The sequence below is a fragment of the Halictus rubicundus genome, chromosome 12, assembly GCF_050948215.1.
Source record: "Halictus rubicundus isolate RS-2024b chromosome 12, iyHalRubi1_principal, whole genome shotgun sequence".
Taxonomy (NCBI): domain Eukaryota; kingdom Metazoa; phylum Arthropoda; class Insecta; order Hymenoptera; family Halictidae; genus Halictus; species Halictus rubicundus.
In genome coordinates, this window is record NC_135160.1 from 8,981,370 (window position 1) to 9,003,944 (window position 22,575).

Sequence of the window (22,575 nt, forward strand, 5' to 3'; positions counted from 1 at the left end):
GAACTATAGTTGACCATGATGCGTGCCACTGTGCTTCCCTCGAACCGATTAACCCTCACGGCAGTACTCAATTTTCTACGACCGTTCGGTAACGTTCGAATTATAGTTAAATTCACAAGATCGCGGTTCACTTGTCAGTGCCTCGGGCGCAGTTACTCCACACGAATAGAGAATGAATGACAACGCAACGAAAGGTGTTCTGTTCGCGGGAATTTAACTGCTGCAGTTTCAACATCTATCAAACTGAAATTGGCTATCGTAAAGCAATTAACAAGTTCGAATAATGACGCTATCGAGCTGTGTCAAGAATAAACAAGTCATCCTTGCTAAGGAAATTAATTGTCTGAAAAGAAATGTTGCTACTTGTCAACGAGAACAGGAAGCTTTAGAGACACATCGGGAAAGAACGTACACAGCTGTTAGCAGGAGAGTTAATGTCGAGGCGAAAACCTTCTATGCTTCCCGTCGCCAGGTACCATAATCGTTTCGCGCATCCTTCTGCGGGAGTCTCGAACAGCCTTTCTTCCACGCAATCCCCTATAATCATTTAGTCCCATAATATTTATGGACTACTCTCCGATATTGCTTTCGAAGTACGGTCAATTAGGGACGATATGCGCAACACCGAACGAAGACTTGTACAGTTTACGATTATGGACACTTGTAACGGGAAGCGTAGCGAAGATTGATCATTCCGATCTGTGAGGAAATGATCGAGCGTCCTTGGAGAGACTGAAAGGTTTCCCGGAACCGAGAAGACGATGCCTGTTCGATGAGTATTTCGTTCGTAGCTCGGATCGACCCGAGAAAAGAGTAAGAGGTGATCGACGAGAACTTTAATCAGCTTTCCAGGAGATTAGGACCTAAGCGAAATGTCACGACGCTCGGTTCAAATCCGGAATATCCCGGCGTCGAAGAAGCCCCGACTGGTCCGAAAACAATTGAATTACTGCAGGCTCGAGGACGAAACGACCGATAAAATCAGCCGATCGGAAAACTACTCGCAAACTCTCCCATGATACTCGTGAAAACTTACAAACACTCCATAATACTCGGGAAAATTAATTGTAACGTCTCACCCTTCACACTTAAATAAATAGATCAATCCAGAAGTAGACTCTTCGCGCTCTTCGTCTCTTTGAGACTTCGCAGACCGTTTAGGACGACCATAAGCAGAAAAAGAATAAACTTAGACCTACAGAAAATTAACACGTCACGTTAGTTTCGTCTTATCGAATTTATTAATAGTGCTTCCTCCGCATCGTCACGTTCCGATGAAATTAATTTTTACTCGATCCAATTTCTCCCAAATTTTTGTTTCGCATGAAGACCCACAGACCGACCATAAACGCAGAAAATCCAGAATCGCGGCACACAGGGGAGCATTTCGCGAGCAGTTTGCAAGCTCCGGTAAGAGTACCCGCGGTCCCGAGATCATTTTTCTCGTCGGGATCGTGCGAGCAAGCTTGTCGGGGATAAAATTTCGCGCAGCACGCGTGATCGGGCGGGTACGTCGGGTCGCGTGTCTCGGGTTGCTAGTCCGGTGGCATTAGGTCGTGTAAACGGGAATCGTTTGGCGGGGTGCATGGCTGCAGAGAGTGCAAGCACAGGCGATAGGCTCCGAGGCTGCCGACTGCATCTCCGCCTTTACGCCGGTAATTAAACGGAGATTAAGCGGCCTTAGATCCCGCGATAACGAAGTTGCGCGGCGTGGTTCTCGGCTCGGCGGGTACGTACCTGGTTGCGCAATTATATGGACCGCGGTGAACGACGATAATCGATTAAAGGCTCGCTCGTTTTCAAGTCCCGCGCGACGCGTTTCGAATTAGGCTGCGCTTATGCTGCCGGAGAAGTCGTAAGAGCGGTGATAACGGCGGAGAGCGGATGCACGTTCTAGTACATATTTTCTAATGAAAGTGTTTGCTTTAAGCTGGGAGCAGAGTAATTATTAGGTTAATCAGCGATGCAAATTTTGGGAAGCAAGTACAGTGATGCCTCTATACTAAATTGTATATTTACGGTCACTTATACAGACGCTATTCTCTGTCATTTCGTTTACGTATTGTCGACGACGGATACAAACTAAAAATCATTTAGATGTTCAGGGACCACCTTAGCTTCCTCTAGTAAAATAGTGTTGTAATTCGAGTCTTTGTCACTTTGTTCAGATTGCCGCGACGAATACAGGCAAATTAACAGGCGAACGAGACTGCAGTACTGTTACCGTGAATGCAAGAAATAAGTATGCTTGTTTTTGAGCGGCTCCGGCATGAATGTAGCTCCGGACAGGGAAACGAGAAGAAGGAGAGATTATCCGGAGACGCGATCAAGCCGCGCGCAACCGTCCGCGTCCGTCGCGTTAATTAACCTTCGACGACCTCGTAATAATTACGCAATCTCGAGCGTTGCACCCAGCAGCGGCGCGTAGAACGCGTTCCGATGGCCGCGCGATTATCGCCGGCTTCGCAACCGATCGTCATAATTGGTCTAATTAATCCGCAAGAGCATCCGATTGAGATACGGAACGACTCCGAGGTGGAACCAGGTAAAAGGCTCCCTTCACCGATCGGTCCGCGACGCCGCGCTTCCTCGAAATTAGGTCGTGGAACGCTCTCCTGTATTCCATGTGACTTCCAAGATCGTCTTCTACCCTTTATCTCGTCGTCCAGATTTTTGTCGCGACGATACAGAGAAAATGCTGGCCTTGACTGCCCTTTGTAATTCGATTCGAACAATCGGAAGCGTGGCCACGGTCTACGGGTTTTATCTCGTTCACGCTCGCGCGTTTTCCGTCTTCGTGTACCTTGAACCGGTGCAAACCACTGGAAACAGAACCTCGGAACCGCTGACTCGACCAGGGGAAAAAAAGCGGAAAATGAAATAGAATCCGGCGGAGATCCTCCCGTGGAATTCCTCGCGATTGCCGACTTGAAACGAGGAGCGTTTCGTAATGCGGAAAGCAATTAATTGCCTGACGATATGAATTACGTCGACCGCTGCGTGCGGGGACCGCTGCGCTGGATCGTCTCTAAAGGTGCCTGCGCGAACAGAAATTTTTAGACCTATCTGCCGAAACAGAAAAATGAGATTTCATTGCTGAAAGTGTTGTCCGTGAGCTTCGGAAGGGGACGGAATTTTTCCTGAATTTTGAAAATTGAAAAGAGGTTTGTTCCAAAAGCGAACACATTTATTTCATCATTTTAAATGAAAATGCTGCTGCAATTGAACATGTTTGTGCAACGAGAAAGCAAGTCTGATTTTGAAAGATTACAATTAGCCAATTTAGTGCAATTAGACTAAAACGGGCACAGCAGCGAAAAATGTGACTCGGAAATTGGTTCCCAGAAGTCGCGAACACTGATCGCGCAAGCACCGTGGAAAGTATCGGTTTTTTACAGGAATTGGGAAAACGTTACACACAAATTCGTTGCAAACAAACAGGTTTTCATTTCAACTAGAACCAGTGAGTCACCGTGTAATTACGTATTGTAACGTGAACTCCCCTTCGAGTGTTCTCAAGATTAGCTAATTAACATGCAGTAATCGTCTGGTAGTCTCCTAATCGCGGCGTCGTTTTCATCGCATCATTCTCTGCGTAATCTTGAAAGCACTGTATCGTCTAGGCCGCGGATGGTTTATTTATAAGTGGCTGGAGTTTAGTTGAATTCTCGAGATCTCACCGATCTACAAAACGCCACGATAGGAATTTAATTAGGCTCGGCTTGTCTAAATTCATCCAGAAGAACGTAAATTTCGACGAACATCCACATTGCCGACTGTTCGCCGTTCTTGCACGGGTCTTGAAGATGATAAATAATAAAATCTAGCGGAAACCGTGTAAATAAAATAGAAAATCCCGGGTGTTTGGTTGGTCGTTGCCCATCCACTGCGAACGAGAAACGTTCTCCCGTGCCAGACGGCTGCTCGTAAATATTTTCAATTCCACGTCCTGTGGAACGCGCACCTATACACATATTTAAATGCTACGGTAACGGTGAAATCTTTCACAATCTTTTGAAAGTTTATCGCCCGGGTGAAAGCAGAAATTACGTGGCGTCCCGGCGCGTCTTAATTGCCCCGCGGAAGCGTCCAAATTTGAGAATCCGTAATTACTTTCGCGCCATCGCGAGTCCTCTCACGTTCGCCACGCGATCTTCGAGAAGAGCGACTCTCAAACTGACGCGGCCATTTTTACGAATTTTTCCTCGAGAAACGCTGCTACGAATTTTTCCGAATTCTCTGCGATGAATTTTTTCGAAATTTTCAGGATATGTTGATGCATGCATTAAGTATTCGAAGTCATAGTTTCTAAACAAACGCTACAGTGAATTTTTAGAATATATGTTCTGTTTGGTTTGAGCACGTTGTACAATGTTCCTTCGAACAACGTCTACATTTAAGCATGTTGTTAAACTAGAAGTTTTCAATAAAATTTCTTTTCTCGTAAAAATGATGCTTTTATGATCACAATCATTGACCAAACTAGTTAAAGTCTTAATCTTCTTATTCGCCATGGTGAAGAACATTATAAAACCATGCTGATTATGTAAATTCATGCAAAACGAACGTCGAAATTCCAGGAAGAAAATCCTGAAGTGAGCACCGTATGTAGGTGCATAAAACGAAGTTTATAAAGTTGCTCCGTAATGAAGTCGCGGAGCGATCCGAATTTCACTGAAAAGGATGCAACATTTGATCAACCGGTTACACAGGTTGCCCCCCTCAAAAATTCCAAAAGAATTACCTGGAACCCCGGCACATTTGCGACACACTTGCTAACCAGGTAGCAATGCTACGATAAAGTCAGCGACTGTCGGTAAGTCGTTGTTAAACTCGTCGTCTCGTGGATACCGGAAGCGGAGCTCGATTATGCGCTATTGCGTAAACATTAAACGCGTTTCTTTGCTTTCTGTGTTATTACTGTTATCACGGATTCACTCCGTAACGAATGCTCGAGTCACTGACGTAACCCGGGGTTCGCATAACCGGCTCCGCTTTCGTCAAACGAATCGCCGTCTAACCTTTTTCTCCATTTTCTCTTTTCGCCAAACGGTTCGGTTTTACTCGCCGTTTCTTTTTCTCTCTTCAGCATACTACGACAAAACTACTCCGCGCAGAAACCGGGATATTTTCTCGAGATAATCCCTGCTTTATCTCGTGGCTCTCCGCGAAACTGACACCGTTATCGCGGAGGTATCGATGAATCGAAGTGGGAAACGTTCCTGAGATTCCATCGGATGTTTATCTTGGCTGTGTGCGCAGTTGTGTCGATTAAAAATTCTGCGAGAGAGAAAGAGAGAGAGAGAGAGAGAGAGAGAGAGAGAATAATGTAACCGAAGTACAAATGGGTTTGATAAGACTCGTTCTGTTGATGTTTGTGCTTCGAGCAAGTGTTTACACGAGTGATCATTGGATACGAGAGAGAAATGAGAGACGAATTAAATAGAGAAAGAGATAGATGTTTTCGGTGAACCAACGTACCTTTGCTGAAATCTAGTAAGTAGAAAATTGAAGAATCTTTGTAACAGATACGTGAAAGTCATTGAGGAAGGCTAACGTATTTACACAACACTTGTAACAATGATTTTAGTACATCGATAGTAAAATTATCGACAGAAGATACAAGCTTTCATTTATCTTTGTAGATTGTGGCACGAGTCTTCATTGGCTGGCCGGGTACACTGTCCAACAAATTTTAACTTATCTTTTGCATTTCGATAATTATGACCATTTATAATCAGTAGCCTCATAGATTTTGATACGCCGAAGAATCCAAACCTCTGTCTTCCTCCGTCATCCACGGGTTTCAAGAGATTTAATTCTGACGGAGAAGTTAAACTTTCAACTTTCAGAACGTTATCTCCTTTAACCACAAAAACCTGGTTTATATTTAGTGAAATAAATTGAAAAGTGTCCGGAGAAAATTGTTGCCAAAATATACCGTTCTATCTAGGAACATTTTCGTAATCATTCTTGCAGCTTTTGCGATCGAAGCAGAAACAATTGTTGATGTTGAAAATTGTAATTTTTGCACGAACTGAGAGTGATAGAGAACAATGGCTTTCCGATTGTCCAGCGCATCGAAAATCCATAAGAATCGTGTTTCGTGGTTGTCGAAACATGAAACTCGTGTTGGACAATGTTATCGGAACGTACCTGGATCGTCGCCAGGTTGTACCGAGCTCCGATTCTGGTCGAATTGCCGATACCTTTGGTAGCAACGTATCAAACGTCGCGTCGCGTCGATTGTCACAGGATAGTCAACAGCAACCGAGGCTGATCCTCGCGCAAACACGCGGTCTTCAGCCGGGAAGCCAATGGAACTAGTTTAGGGTATGGCTCGGTGAGTCAGACAGCTGATTATCGATTAGTAACGAAGAACCAGCAAGACAACGCACCCATATCCGATATCGCGGATGCGTCACTTGTTCTATCCGCCCTGTTTGTTCGCCGGGAATCATAGTGTGTCAACCGTTTTTGCGGGTGGACAATACTGTTTGAGTCGTAGGAGACTGCGAAAGATCGCAAGAGGTTGCAAAAAATTACACGGGGCAGCAATCAGCTGCAAAAGATTACAGGAGGCAGCAAGAAGTCACAAGCAGGTCGTAAGGGGTCGCAAGAAGTTTCAGGAGACGAGAGAAGATCGCAAATAATCGCAAGAGGTCGCTAAATATTTCGAGAGATCGCAAACGGATCGCAGGAGGTCGCAAACGACCAGAAAGATCGCAAAAGCATCGCAGGGGATATCAAAAAATCGCAAAAGATCGCAGGAAATCGCAAGAGATCGTGCCAGATCGCGACCAGTAGAGAAAGGAACGCGAAAACGGCCGTGCAGCTGCGAAGAACCACTGTTCTCTCGTGTCGTCGGCAGGTTTGCCATGTTACAGCCGCGGGTAATCGGGTTTGCGCCTCGAGAAGGTATCCTTGACCTTCTTTCGCCCGATAACTATTACACTATTCGCCCGCTCGCGAGTTTCCACCGATTCCGCGATCCTCCGAGCGCATTCCATAGATCGCAGCTGTAGTCGGCTGCTCCGGTTGGCGTTTGTCGGAGGTGTCAACTGTAAACAAACTGAAATCCAATCGCCTTCCGACGATAGTACAATCTGATAAACACGCTTGGCCTCCAAATTCTCTCGGAGTCTCGAACGCGTAAGATCGGCAGATCAATTACCGTTGTGCGAAGAAAAATTGGACTAATCTTGATAACAGACGGACTACGCGTGCGCTCGTTCGGCATCGATCATCGGATCCGACCGAAACTCGCGCCGATCCTGGAGCGAACGTTGCACCGATCGATCGATAATATCGCGTGGCCGGCGGACAACCGGTTCTACCTGTCCAAGCGAGCATTCTCAGGTGTCAAAATTGCGGCCGAAAAATTCTAGACCTCGAGAGGCCCTGCACGAAAGATCGATCGGTTTCGTGGCACCTTGTGCGCCATTTCCACAAAATAGGCGAAGTTCGTCTCTCGAGAAACATCAAGTCATAAATAATGCAAACAATTTTTATTTAAAAATCCGCAGTCTAAGGAATTGAGATAGGTCAAGTGTAAGTACAGTAGTTACTGGTAATCACAGCGATGTGTTAAAACCTGAAGAAAGTAAATGTGTATTGCATCGGAGCTCCCACGTGACAAATATAAAATAACAATTTTTATTAATACGCTCGTCTCCTTGCATTTCACAAGCTTCCACGTGCCACGAAGGCATAAAGTACACCGCAGTCTAGTACCAATTAGGTACCGATTGCGTCGTCGCAGGAGATCGTAGAATTCAATTATTTCGATCAAGCTGACGGGACAGTGGGACCGGGAGTGTAAGGGACGAGGTAGGGCTATTGTCGCCGCGGCCTACATACCAAAAATCGTGGCGTTGTTGCGACAGAAGCGGCGGGATCGTTAGCTGCTCCTTAGAAGGCGGACGCGAGGATCGAGCAGGCTGTTGGACCCGATAACGGGTCCTCCACGGCTTCACCCGTCTCCCGCGGAGTCGCTCTAGGACGGCCATATACGAGAATTCCCATGGCGGCTTATGGAATGTCACCCGCCAGGCCACGACACACGCGAATGCGGTTTCTTTGGCTGATCGGCTATCGGGGACCTTCTCCCGGCGAGTCCTCTGCTCTCGAACGACCTCCCGTGACCGTATAATGCCTCTGTCTTCGCTGAAAAACGCGCCTCTTCAAAGTTTCACTTACTTAGTACCTTAACCCCTTCACACTTTTGCACAGCCATTCTATAGAAATCGTTTCACCAACACAGTGCGCGATGTGCTGTACCAAACGTGAAAATGGTGAAAGAATAAAAAAAAAACGTAATGTTGGCCAGTGTAGGGTAAATGTGTCTTATTTTGGTTCCTAATCGTAGTCAGTCTTCCTGAAAATAAATTGTTTAACGCTAAACCTACCGAGCAATAAATCTACATCTGATCTTCAGTACATGATCCTGTTTGATAGCGGACATAGCAACGTTTTTTCTAATTGATTTTCTGTCGGCTAAAAATAGCGTACGCTTCCATCGCGACATTTATAGACCGATTAAGAAAAATAGAAGTTTGCGTTCGGATTTAGCAACGACAATCGTGTCGAACGGCCATTCAGGCAGCCGCCATCTTAACTTTCATTCACAACAGGAGCACACAGCGGCGCAGAGCGATTTATAATACTCTAGAATACCGTTCGTTTTTACAACGGCCCGTTCAACAAGAACAAATTCTTACAACGGTCCTTATGAAATCGTTAAGAGCCTATAAATCATCAGGCGACTGTTCGAGCCCCGGGTTTAAAGGGCGTAGGATCGATTTAACGAGCCTCGGCCGCCATATTTATCCGCCGTGCGGTTTTTCCGCCGGTCGTAATCGGTCGGTCGGCAAATAGAGCCGGGGGCAAGGTCCCCGGGATGAATCGCGACCACGACCGAGGACTGGGGGACTCTCTCGCCGGGAAACGAGGTCTCATCCTCTCTCCTTCGGTGAAATTCGGAACGCGTGACCTCGTTTGACCTTGACCGGCACGGTCCCACCTGAGGAAGCTCGAGTGACAACGCGGACAGCTGCGAATCGCGAATTTGCATTCGCCCGCGTTGTTGCTCGATTCTTCCTTACTTACCTACCCCTATGGCTCATTAAATCTATGGTTGCGCAAGGGGGGGGGGGGGAGCAATATTTCCATAGCAAGCTTACGGTCTTTCTGTCTCTCTAATCTCGGTGCTTCCTGCTGTGCAAATTCTGCTATTTCCGCCATTTTTTCGCCTTTGGAGTCGTCGAAATGGTCCACTGACTTTCGATTTTTAATTTCATTTAATAAAGAAAAATTCTGCTTTGCAAAGCAGAAAGATTCACCCCCGGAAATAATGTTTGGAAGTCCAGGCTTTGGCCATTTCGATCATCTCATTGTTGTTTCTCAGTTCTTGAGAAAGTTCACATGCCAGAGGTTCATTACCAGGGTTCGGCGATAGTTGAAATAATGATAGTTACAAAGAGAAACTGGATTGAAACGAGCCACACGAACCGACGAGACTGTGCATTATACGTGAAGCACTTTTGCTAGCTTATTTATCTCTAGATGTTTAAGCAAACGTATATGTTCAGACAAAGGTTATCGACGATAAATAAACATCAACAAATCTGAATGACGATTTAGACAAAATGAGGACTACTGCAATAAATTAAGAAAGTCAACATCGGCTGAAACAACCAACGGATACACAAAGAAATTTTTCGCGGACCGTCTCGCGTCATTTCGATAATCACGATCGGCAATCAGAGATCGATCGATCGTTCCATTAATCCCTTCGGAGGATGTTATTGCCCCGGAACGATGATCGATATAAATGGAACGGAGCTCAAGAACGACCTCGGAGTCGGAATCGATCTTGACAACGCATGAATCATTCCCCGCCGACTCTAATTTAGAAGGTTGACGCAGCGAAACGGGGAGTCATCGCTTGTTAGCCTCGCGAAAATTTTCGCGACGAAAGCGGTTACCATTTTTCGCCGGTTCCGCGAAACGCGCGAAATTCTCGCTGATTCACGCGGTTCCAAGCTGACGGCGGCTAAACCCGGAGATCTCGCCTGGAGGATAAACTCGTCGCTCTGAAACGACGCACCCGTGCAGTAATTAGAACCATGAGACATCCATGAGGGCTCTGAAAATCCTACCGAAGTGTCCCAACGATAAAACAATCGTTTATAGAATTTTTAAAAAATGAGGCACCCGGTAATTCCAGAAAACTGAAATCGTATTCACGGTTTCGTAGTTAGCTGATATTTTTAGAATTGTCGGACACGCCAATCCATAATTTAATAATTGTTTAGCAGAGTTCAATGTCCTTTCTTGTCGCGTTGGAAAGTGAAATGTCTTGACTTTAATTTAAAAAAAAAAAAGAAATTCGTTGTTGATAGCTGTTGGAGTAGATCTAGATGTGAGAAGAGGCACAAGATTGTTCTAGGGGTACAAGGATAGAATATTTTTGGTAGGGGGAGAAGAGGAAGCATTTTTAAATAGTTTTTGAATTCAACCAATCCGCGAATTGAGCCTCTCTCGAGCCCGAGGCGTCGTCGAGGACGGTTCGAGAGGGAAAACACCGTGAAAAGTGGAACAGAGGGGAGAAAGTCGCGCTCCGAGGAGCTAATGCAGATAAAATCGGTTTCGAGGCTGTCTATTATTGTCTTAAATCGTTGCAACGTTGTGCTGCACCGTGTCTCGACCGAGATCTCCACGGCGAAGACCGCTCGGTTCTGATCTTGTTCGTCTTCTTCAGGTCGCTACGCGTACCCGCGAATCGGTGTGCGCTGATTCTGCTTCTCTCTCTCTTTCTCTCTCTCTAGATCATTGTCAGCGGGAAATTAGGGGAACGGTCGCAGCGGGCAACGTGCATCCGGTCGCACGTGTCATTGTGAATGACGACACATCGATAAGAACGACAAGCATCCGCGCGCACTGCTATCACATTTTCGCGGTCATGATTTACTGTTCCGTTTCTGACGGAAACCACGGTAGATAACGTCCTTGTCGAGAAAACTATGCGCTGCGAAATCTCGCGCGCGTCTCTCAATACAACAATTTTTGCAACTCAACGCATATGCAATTCGGTTCTTGCAACTCGGTACATCACTGTCTTCGTTTCAATTTTATTTTAATTCTGAACTGCGTCTATTGCTCGTCTTGTTTCTTGTATTAGTTACAATTTTCTTCCGTGAATTGTTATTTTGTTTCGCTCCAATTTCGTTTGCAGACGAGTGTCATCCGTGTAAAAATGATTAGTGTCAAATGATATCCAACAAGTTTTTATCGAATACTACTTTTTTCATTTTAACTCGTGCATTTATGTTATATAATTTTTGGACTGCGGATTTTCTTCGAAAAGTTCCTTTTACTTAGTATGTTGTCTCCGATATGATATGCAGATTTGAACGAAGTCGGTTCAGCGACAGCCAATAATGGCGCAGATACTGACAGTAGAGTTTCGCTATCGAGCAGACGCGGGTTGCCATTACGGAGGAACGAATGCGGGTGTAGGTTCGCGAACGCAGGTGCATTCGCAGCGACTTGCATTCGCATGCGATCGTTAGGCGACCGGGCCGTCGCGTGGACTCTCGAAGGGTTCAAGGTCCAACCTGTTAGGAGTGATACCTCGTTGCGCTCGGAATAATGGAAAGAAACGTCCTGGGAGTTTCTCATGAAGTCAGGGACCTCGTCCTTAGGTTCATTGCCATAGTTTCCGTCCTACGTCCCCTCGGAAGCCGGTCCGGCCCTTGTATACCTTTACAAACTATTTCGATCCACGGTAAAAGAACGAGAAAATTTGAAGAAAAACGCAGTATTGTTTTTTTAGAGCTAGTTTATGCATTTATTAACTCATTTAACCCCTTAACGCACAGTTTTTTTTTAAACCGGCCATAAAAAAACCAATTTTTGATATACTGCGCTTTTGTTCCATGGAAAAAGGCTATGTTTTATTTTTGAATAAATAAGTGTTCCAGCTTAAAATCCCATGTAAATGATAAATATCAATAATACGATTTTTTTTCTTTGCTTTCACATTGTTATTTTCAATTCTCGATTATATTCGAGTGTGAAAAATTATAGCAGCATAAAATACAACGCCGCTCGAATTAACTCGAGCGTACAAGTTAAGGGGTTAATTTATACATTGCAAAAGTCAGGAACCAGAAAAAAATATCGCTCTTTCTTCAGTCATTATCGTAAATTGTAAATAATGAATACTATTAAATTTTTTTCAACTTTTTGACTGTCTTCAATCCAGTTATGAATGCTTATCTGCAGTCTATTTGTGACACAGAATTTGCATTTAGAAAGCAGTACAAATTCAGCGAATGAATCGAAAAGACTGTTCAGCTGTTTCTAAATTTTAATAACATTTCTGAGGATCGTGCGCCACGCGATCTCACGGTGTCGATCGCTCGACTCGAACCGCTGACAAAGGAGTTGACGCGAGCACGCGTAACCGTTCGCTTCGTTCAGCTGATTCGAAGTTGTCCGAGTTGATCCAGCCGGGTGCCGTGTTACGCGAGATTGCACTGTAAACGATGGGCCAGCAATTTTTCTCACGGCCGCGTTATCTCGCGGGATCGCTTGCATAATACGCAAGGCGTAACAAAGAGATACGAGCCCGCCACCGGGAAAAGCGGAAATATTGAATTACTTTCTTCTCACGGCGCCACCCATAAATCTTCGTTGCCTTGCCCCGGGATAAACGCCGTCGCCCGTTTGTATTCGGTATCGTTTTACATTTTCGCCGCAACCTGAATCTCCAGGAGCACACACTTTTCGAACAATCCTAGTCGAAAATTAAATGTTGTTTTCTCGGTTTGCTTCGTTTTCAATGAATCTTTATGCAATGCAGAAATGGTTCAAGTATATTATTTGAAACAGCTTGTCTTCATAGAACTTGTTCAGGAAACGTTCTACAGTAACTTGTTTCTATGGGAACATTCTTAAATTATCTTTTTTTTAATATTTGTTCCGTAAGAATACTTTCTAAGGAAGTTTTCCTAAATTTCCTTTTTACGATTTTAACTCTTTATTTCGCTGCTTGCCTACACGCGCTACCAATAAAGGCTTACTTAACAATTAATTCACTGCATCAGAAATTTTTCCCAAAAAATTCACAAGTGACAAAGTCATTTTCATTGATTTCGTCGCCTGCCGAGTGAAATCGCGGCCGATTCGCACCGTTTTCGGAACAAACGGTGTCCGAGCGATCGCCGCGGCTGTCTTCCCATCCGGTGATCGATAAATCCGTACGGTTCGCGATCGATATCTTCTCGTCCCGGTGCGTCCGAGGCACGTTGCATTCAAATCCGACGATATTGCGTTACACGGCCCCGATCTCTGCTCGTCCGTAATGCGGCTTCTTCGCGTTATGATCCGTGACCGCATTTTTTCCACGGATCGCCGTGCAACCCGAATTCTCTCTTTCTCTCTCGGAGAGCGACGGAAGGAAATGATCGGGCATAACGAACAATTACTTTCGAAAATCTTGCGACGCCGGAACTGGACCGGAAATCGAACGATGCGGCTCCGCGGCGCTGCTGGCTCGATTTCACAAGATCGATCCCGGAGTGGATCCTCTCGATTAGAGAAATCGTTTGCGAGATCGAGTCGACCGAAACCGAGGTTTCGGTTCCGTGAACCCGCAAATCGATTTTACGACTGTATCGAACCGCCGTACTAGGAAATGCACGGGATGATGATCTTTTCGGATGATGTTACGCTCGTTTTTATTTTCTTGGCTGATTTGATATACTGTTGCACGTTGTTTCATATTTCGTGGGGGTCGTAACCTTTTCGTATGAATTTACTGATCATTTATTTAACATTAGGTTTACGGAGCACTAAAAATTTTACATTACTTTATAACAATAATATGAATGAATCTGGCAAAATTTGTAGCCATTTTTTTAATAATATATACCCAAAGGAATCTTGCATCTTTACAATCTCGATATCCGTAAATTTAAAAGGGGTCCCGTAAATCTAGTGGTAAGTTTAGTAAATAAATAATGTAAAATCAAAGAATCGAACATTCCACGTTACCTAAAGCACAGAATGGTTGAAGTTTCCTTCGAGGAACGTCCAAGCCTCGACTTCAGAACTTGTTTCCAATTACACCGGCTGGATATCCGACAAGTTATAATTTCTGCAACATATGGACGCCATTCGAAGTAGCCCCGGTTCCATGAAAGTTGCGTCTGCAACCAGCAATATTCGCGAAGGTTCGCCGTCACGTTGGCCAATCGTGCAGCCGAATGACTTCGTCAGGAAATACAGGACAAAGTCGAAGGACAGGGGTGCGTGTCGAAGACGCGTCCGTGCTGCTTTTCATTCAGAACCCGGTTTCCAAATCGGCAGGATGTCCATTCACGAAATAATGAAAGGCCATAGTCTCGCGAGACGCGTGTCGCGCAGCGTGTACCATTAAACGGTCCCTGCATTCGCGATTCTTTATCCGAGAGATAATTTTCGTGCGAGGCGGGTTTTCGAGGCCTGCGAACTGGTACAGTCCCAGCCAAAAATACCGATTCGCTTGTTATTGAATATTTTGTTCAATTGGGAATTTCTTCAGTTGGATTGGTCCACGCTTGTGAACGGCTATTAAGTAATTAAGTATTATTAAGAATGGCTGACGAGTGTTGTACTGTAAAATGAACAAGATTATCCTCATTCAAACTTTGTACAATTTTTACTGTAATATTCAGTAAGAAAATTCATATAATCATTTCCTATGAATACATGATTGTAATTGCAATAATTACTTATTCGAGAATTGGTTCGTCTCTTCATCTTTATTTCAATAATCACCTACGGTCCGCAATGTTATCAGGTGTTCAATTTTGCACACCTGTGTCGAAACTCTCGCATTTTATTTTCCGCGAATAAACGCGACCGTTGGCAGTTGATTCGGCAATCTTATCTCCATTGTTTTTCTTTAATTGACGCCGGAGTTGCAGCCACTTAATTAACGATCTATTCTGTCGTTCTATTTTTCACCGAGCACGGTTCTCTGAAGATAAGATTGAATCAGATAACGCAGCAGAATTTTCTCCGGATTTTTACGAAGTCAAGGATACACTTGTTCGAGAACATGCTTGATGCTACTGAATCTTTTTCTCGTCGTTATTTCTCGCGAGTTACACAGCTCTGGATTTATTCACCGAGCTTCCGTCCGCATCACTATGATTACAATCGTTCCCCGTAGCAAAGAGAGAGGTTTATTTGCCGGGAATGCGACACGCGTCGACGCGTTTCACGCGCGAATAGGTATACAAACTCGCTTGAAATCTTCTTAGAAGGTGGAAACGACGAGGATTGGGCTTCGCGTAAACGAACGCGAGTCGGTAACAATTTCCTGAGCTAATTAATGCTTTCTACATCGTTGAAACGAACCTAATCATCACGGCCATCGACAAATCAAATAAAATCGAAGCCGCTCACTTAACACCGATCCTGTCCTTATCAATCAAACGCCATTTCGTTGAAATCGAAAGATCTCTCAATTTATCTCCCGCCAAAATAGAATTGAGAAGCTACTCTCGCAAAAGTTAATTCGCGTGGGCGAACAGTTTTAATGCGTGACGCGACAGTCGGTGTGACGAAACGAAATTTTTTCGGGATCGATGATCGAAAAGAGAGACACGCGTTTCGTGGAACTCGGTCGAGACTCGAAAGTCATCTCGCCGGATTCCACGCATAACCGTTCCGATTCCGAGCGCTCAAGTTTTCTTTTCCGTTCGGTTACAGGTCGGCGATGGCGGAATCATAGTGTTGGACGCCACGTTGGATGCGTCGACGACCGATGACGCCGAATGGGAGCTCTCCGGTGGTCCACCCTCGCCATGCGACGTGTCGTTCTTCAATGACAACGTGCTCATCAACGGACGCAGCAATCTTTCGAGGACGCCGCGGAATCACAAGGTAACGCCTGCATTGATCTACATTTTTACACCTGTTGATTGCGGATACGTTCTCTACCGCGACTCCTTTTATCTCTGATTATTTGCCTGCTGCGCCGTCGTCTGCGTCTTAAACGCAATGGAAACAAATTTTTCAAGATAAATTTGCCTCTTCCAAATGCGGTCTGAATTTTTTAATTTGGTTGTGGGCAGACTTAACTGTTTTCAGGTAAAAATTGTACAGCCTGGAATTAAAGAAAGAATACTTTTGAGATCGATTGAGATCATGATGACATTTTTACTGTAAAACTAAATGGTTCTTCTCTATCACACTTTGTATTTAATTCACTGCTTCAATTCCGCGAGTCTATTAAAGTACAAAAACACGTGGGAAATGTTCGTTTTCTGCAATTTAATAAAACACTGTGCATAGTTCTGTACTTGAATTAATTTTTTGCTAATTCGATCAATTGGAAAAGTTGAAAACGCGTTCAGAAGAAGAAAAGTGAGATTGTAAAATGATATAAATCCCATTAATCGTTCAACTCACTTGCGATCCCGTTTTTTGCTTGCGTGCGAAAGTGGACCCAGTGAAAATTCGCGTCGAAGCAGGAAACGTTGCTCGCTCTGGCGTTTTTCTCGTGGCTGGAGAAAAAGAGAGAAAGAGATATCGTTCGGCACGGAATCGACGACCGTTTTGCCTCGTTCCCATGAGCCACGGTAGATTAACTCCTCCGACGAGCGGCTCGCAAAATTGTAGCCGGTTCACGCGTCGGCTAACTTTTACTTGGTGAATCGGTGATAGGCCGCTCTGTCGTCACGGGAATCCGCGGGAATCCTATCGACCCCGTGAGAAACTCTCTCATTCCTCGATCCGTTAACGAGGACGATTAGCGACACTTGTCGCATCGTCTGTGGAATCTGTTTAGTCTGCGAGCGCACGTGTTCCGCATCTCGGACAGGAAAAAACTCGGGGGACGATGATCTTGGTCCTCGAACGAGCGTAAACGTCCCCTTGAGAAATTGGTCACGAGGCGCAGACGCAGTGGACCGTAGCACGGTTCACAGGATTTTAGACATTTTGCAGTTGTTCAAGCTATTGAGGTGTTTCCGTGGGAAATGACTCAGCAGGTTTCTCCATTCGAGCGTGTATTGTTATAAAAATTGCAAAAGGTCCAAACGACTTCAATCTTGTTATTTCTGTAAGGCAAAACACACCGGTTACATTTATTGCTCCGTACATTTAATTTTCTTGTGATGATTGTATGTGGTTACAGCAAATTACCAGGTGCAATAATACTGTATGAAGTGTTACTAACGCGACACAAGATTGCATCTAGTCGTATTTCATACAACAATTTATTCGTAATACAGTAGAGTCTTGATCTAAGCCCAATCCTCGGATCCGTGCTGTGACATAGATCGTGTAGCTCCGTTCGACTTCTATCAAGACTTTACTGTATTATGTAACTTCATCAACTCTAAAAGAAAAGAACTGAGAAACAATATGGTTGGATATTTAAAAGATCGTTGAGGTTGAATCCTAATTTATTTATTTTGTTCCGCAATACAAATTCCAGACAAAGTCGACAGAAACTTTTTGCATCACCTCCCGCCATCTTGCGAAACGGGTTCTTTATTCAGGTGGTTCGCGAAATCGATCGTCGTATCACGGTCGATTACCGATCTCTGCAGGATCGATCCCCGAGACCGTCGATCGGCAATTTTCCCTTTAACGACGGTGCGCGGGAGAAGTTCGGCCGTGAAAATTAATGACGCGCCTTGCGCACTGTTATACCACATTAATTATTTGGAGCGTTTGTCTGCGGCTCGAAAGGAGATCGTTTAATCCGCTTTCGAGCTATGTAAAACGAACGTCTGTCGGCAGCAATCTGGAAACGTTTTGATGATCTATAGCAGACAAGCGGGGAAAAGAAACTAAAAGTTCCTGCCGCCTATTGTATTGTGATCGCGGCTCTTACCATTTCTGATGAGATCTCGCGTGATTACCGTAATGCTTGCTTCGATTAATAAATTTGCTTGACGTCGCTTCTCCCCGCGATTATCTCCGAGTGCTTCTTGTTCTGCCTGTTCTGTTGTTATTCATTGTTCACTGATCTGTGATAATTGTGAAAGAAGTTGTGCCCCGAGGTGCTGGAATAATTTCTAGTAATTTGAATGATGGAGATTGTCGGGTTAGTTGATGACAGTATTTATATTGATACTCTTTAATTCTTTAACTCTTTAAGTGATTTTACTGAAAAATTGTACTTATTTTTGATATTAGAACTATGCAAGAATTCTGATTTTTTTGTCAAGCAACAGTAGGACCCTTCTTCAAGGCATAGCTAAAATTTCAAGTCGATAGGATTAGTACTTTCTTCTGAATCATGCTAAAAAGCTCGCCTTTGAAGATTGAACTTACAATTCGAAATATCCAGCCCTTCAATCGTTAATAACTTTGAAATGGATATGAATTCTGACTTGAAATTTTACAGAGACATTTCTACAGAGCTAAGCTACAAGATCCTACAAAAAGAAATGAACTCTCAAGAAAAATAAATTTGCAGCGTAACAAATTCTAAGGATTTCACAACTAGAACATCTATACTGGAACTCACGTACGCTTGAATTGTCAATAACTTCGAAACGAATACGAGTTCAAATTTGAGATTTCGCAAGAGCATTTCTGAAGTATCGAGCTACAAGATCCCAGAAAAATGAAACCAAATTTTCCTCTCCGGAAAAAATAAATGAATTCGTTTGATCGAGTACTTTCCTTGAAGGGTCCGTAATCCGGCATAATCCATAACGATACTAAACGCGCACCATGTGTCGGGGATAATGTCATCTTGGGACGATTCTGTAGAGGCCCGGAGGGGCAAAAAGGCGCACCGAAAATTCCATGTGAAAGGACTCGGACCGAGCCGAAAGGGAGAAAAACGCTGGGAGGCTTGCGCGGTCCGTCGCGCTGCTCGCCCTTGAATATTTTACAATCTCTTTCACGAGGGAAAGTGCATTCCCACGAGGAACGAGAGGGCCCTTGGTTACACCGTTACGTCGCTCGCTTTTCGACTGAAAACGAGCTCTGCCGACCAACGTTGCAGATGGATGTGCACCCGATTAGATTAGATAACGAGGCACAGCGTTGCTGCATCTAAAGCCCCCTAAAAGAAAAAAAAAACGAGAACAGAGATGATTAATGGAAAGCTCCGATAAGCGATAAGCCTGCGTTAATAGCTCGGGTCGATAACGCGACGCGAAGCTTTTCGATCGGTCTCTCATGGACAGGATAACGATCCGATTTTCCCTGTTGAGTGGAGCGGAAAGACGCTTTTACCGGCACACGCTATGCAATCCCCTGCTTTATGATTCAATTACGAGCCGTGAAAGTTACTTTATTTTTATTAATTTATTGGCACAGCTGTTCATCGCTCGCCTAACAGCTTACAATACCTTGAACACTCTGTCTTTGGCACCTCATGAATCTTTTCGAAGAAATGACGATGCTGCTGCATTCTATGCATTTATGCTGCACTTTATGCATTTATGACAGTAATGTATCAAATGCCAAGACTGTTATATTGTTTGCGAGAATTGTTTGTTCCACAGAATTTTTCGAGTTAGCCTTCAGTTAATATATTGTAATTGGAAGTTTTCACAGCAGTAATCTAGCCACCGATCAATATTATACCTACTTCTTATTTTCAATTAAGTGCTTATCAAGGTACAGATGCAAGCTTTACATTGTCAAATTTAAAAACGGACTCAAATTTTATTCGCGGTATCCGTTTCTATCTTATTTTATTTTCAACGAAGGGTTTTGTGTAATCACATACTTACGTTTTCATTATCAAGTCCTTATCAAGTCCTTGCAAGTTTTACGTAGTAAAACTGTAGCAATCGATTTAATGATGGCACAGTATCTAAAGAATTGTGACCAACAACTCGAACGTTCTGGCAAGGTTAGAAAAATCGTCGACGGAAACCCGGAAGCAGTATAGTCCGAAATGATCCCTTAAATAGCGTGGTTACATCAAGATCCTCATTACGCAACTTGAAATCGAAGAAACTCCGTGTCCCCGGGGTCGCCGATGATTGAGCAATTCCGTCGGGCATTGTTTGTTTCAATTTTCATCAGGCAATTAGCCGGGCAAACCCTAACCTTTAATAACGTTACGCAACGAGAGCGTATGAAGAATCGAAACCGGTAAAACGCTGGAATTTGCATATTCGAAAGTTCCCTCGGCCCCCGATATATCCCGGAGAAAACTGTGCTCGCGAGGAATGCCTCTCGTTGCGGAAGCGGGGGCGAGCGTGTCGCCGCGGTTATTGTCCGGCGATCGATCTTCCGGAGGCCGGGCCCGAGAAAACCGATATCTCCGCGACCGATTGTTCGATCCGATCTGTCGTTATTTTCCCCCACGATTTACGCCGTGGCGTTCGTCGACCGTGTCCGGATCGATAGAAACGCTCTCCGAGCACGACGACGACGACGACGTGGAATTTCTTGACTCGAGTTATCGACGAATCGAATTCCCCGATGGAAAATCCTTGGAAAACTCGGGCGAGAAACTTTTCTCGAGAACGAGTTTATTCTGTTCGGCTCTCTGCTCGTTGACTGCCGCGGAATTGAAATTGTTGGCACTCGGAGCAGAGAGGGCTAATTTTCTTCCTGCGATCGCTCATTGGACACTTCAAATCGCGTTGGTATTAGGAAAATTCGCGTGATATAAATCACACGTGACGCATCAGATTCTAAAAGTTATCCACGCCCCCGCAAAATTGAAATTGCTACAACTGAAGCAGCGGAGGCGAAATTTCTTACTGTGATCGCTCATGCTGCTTGTACACTTCAGATTGTATTAACGTCAGCAAGATTCAGGTTTCTTGGCTGCATTTTCCACAGAATTGACTAATTCTTGGAGATTTTTCTCGAATCACCAGAAATTGGTATACTCGATTTACCACGAAAGCCAAATTAACTCGCTTCAACGAAGACATTAAGCATAGAGAAATAAGGGATAGAGAAGGCGAATTTCAAATGCGCGCGTTCTAAATTGTTGCAACAAAGAATTTTAATGACTAGTCGAACATGTGCTCGGTTTTCGAGGAATGCGGGAGCCTTTTTCCCCGGGCATGGAAAGCGACTTACAAAAGCAATTTACAGTGGCAAAGCGAAGCAGCGAGTCATTCACGGTTCGCTCGCTGGCGACACAGTTCCGCTCGCGAAACGCAGGTTCGCGGACGCCAAAAGCGACGAGAGACGCTCGTCATCGTTGCGAGACACCTTGAGAACAGTTTCGCAGTCGGCTGTGGAAATGCGTTTACCCTAAACCGGCGTTGACCGAAAGCAAACGTCCCGAACGCGCCAGGCGTACGCCATAAAAGTAAGTATCGCGTAAAGTTTATCTCCGGCGCGCGAAAGTGCGCGTTTCCGCGCGTCCATGTATGTATGTATGTATATGTTTGTATGTACACATGCTTGCTTGGAAACGGCTCTCGGCCTCGATCGCCTCTACGCCATATTTTCATTTTATTGAACAGACCGGAGGAATTCTAACGGTGAAAAATTACGCGTGCGCTTCGGAACGTAGTCGCTTGCGAAACCCCGTTTGCATCCCGCCGGAAAAATCGTACAAATTGCTCGACGCCACGGTTACTTAACCGCTCGTTCGACTAAACGCGTCGCGAGCCTTTTCCCGGAGCGTATCGATTCTCAGAAGAGAGAACGAGAAAGAGAGAGAGAGAGAGAGAGAGAGAGAGATCTTCGTGGAAATGGGTCGAGAGCCTCGCGAACAAACATTCTCGATTTTCCGATTCGTCGCGGCACCGAAACCCCTCGAACTTTCAAACTTTCGACGCGCGAGCATCGCCGTCTCGCTCGCGGCAGGAATTAACGCCGGACAGAGGAACTGCAGATTTAATGCTTTGAATTCGAATACTATTGCAAGTGTAAACCTCTCCTAGAACTTACAGCTGGCATCTTCCGTTTGAGCACGCAAATTCCTGCGGGAATGGAATCCAGAATCGAGTCAATCCTCTTCGAATCGGATGGATCTTGTCCGAGATGACGGGCAGCTTGTAACAAATTTTCTTGCAACAATGTTCCTATCATGAGGCGCCATTATTTACCTTTAATTTCAGCCTTCAAACGTTGAAAAATTCCATCGGGAATATATTCTAAAATTGACACATAAAACCCGCTCAAAATACAGTCAATTTTGTACCAAGTTGACGATCATGTTTCACCAATTTTTCAACGTATCGTAAAGGGCGCTCCACCTTCAATTGGAGCCATGAAACGTTGAAGAATGCGGGAATACGTTCCACTTTTAATCTCGTCGGGTAATTGATTGGTTCAACCCAGGGTAAGACGCAGTATTAATTAAACGTATCAATTGACGTAATAAGATTAGGCTTTAAATCAGGGAAAATAAAAATACGGTGTTACTCGGAGTACTAATTGACTATAAACCGTGAACTAACCAGAAGCACTGGTTTACATTTAACTACTGTCCTTTACGAGTAGTTCAGAGACAGGTCCATTACACATCTCTACCACCTGCGTGACCGTTTTTCTCGCAATCGTACGCGGTTTATCTAGCCGTGGTTCTCGGGGATAGTTCGATCGTCGAATGTTTGGTATCGCAGCGAT

General features: G+C 44.6%; 1 protein-coding gene across 2 annotated transcripts in view; it reads left to right on the top strand.

Moving 5' to 3' along the window:
- Bif (protein phosphatase 1-binding protein bifocal) overlaps nt 1-22,575 on the top strand; it is a 42,093-nt gene that overhangs the window by 5,616 nt on the left and 13,902 nt on the right. For both annotated transcript variants that reach the window (XM_076797748.1, XM_076797747.1), the window contains exon 2: nt 15,766-15,939. In XM_076797748.1, the coding sequence (XP_076653863.1) occupies nt 15,766-15,939 (174 nt within the window). The remainder of the gene's footprint in view (nt 1-15,765; nt 15,940-22,575) is intronic.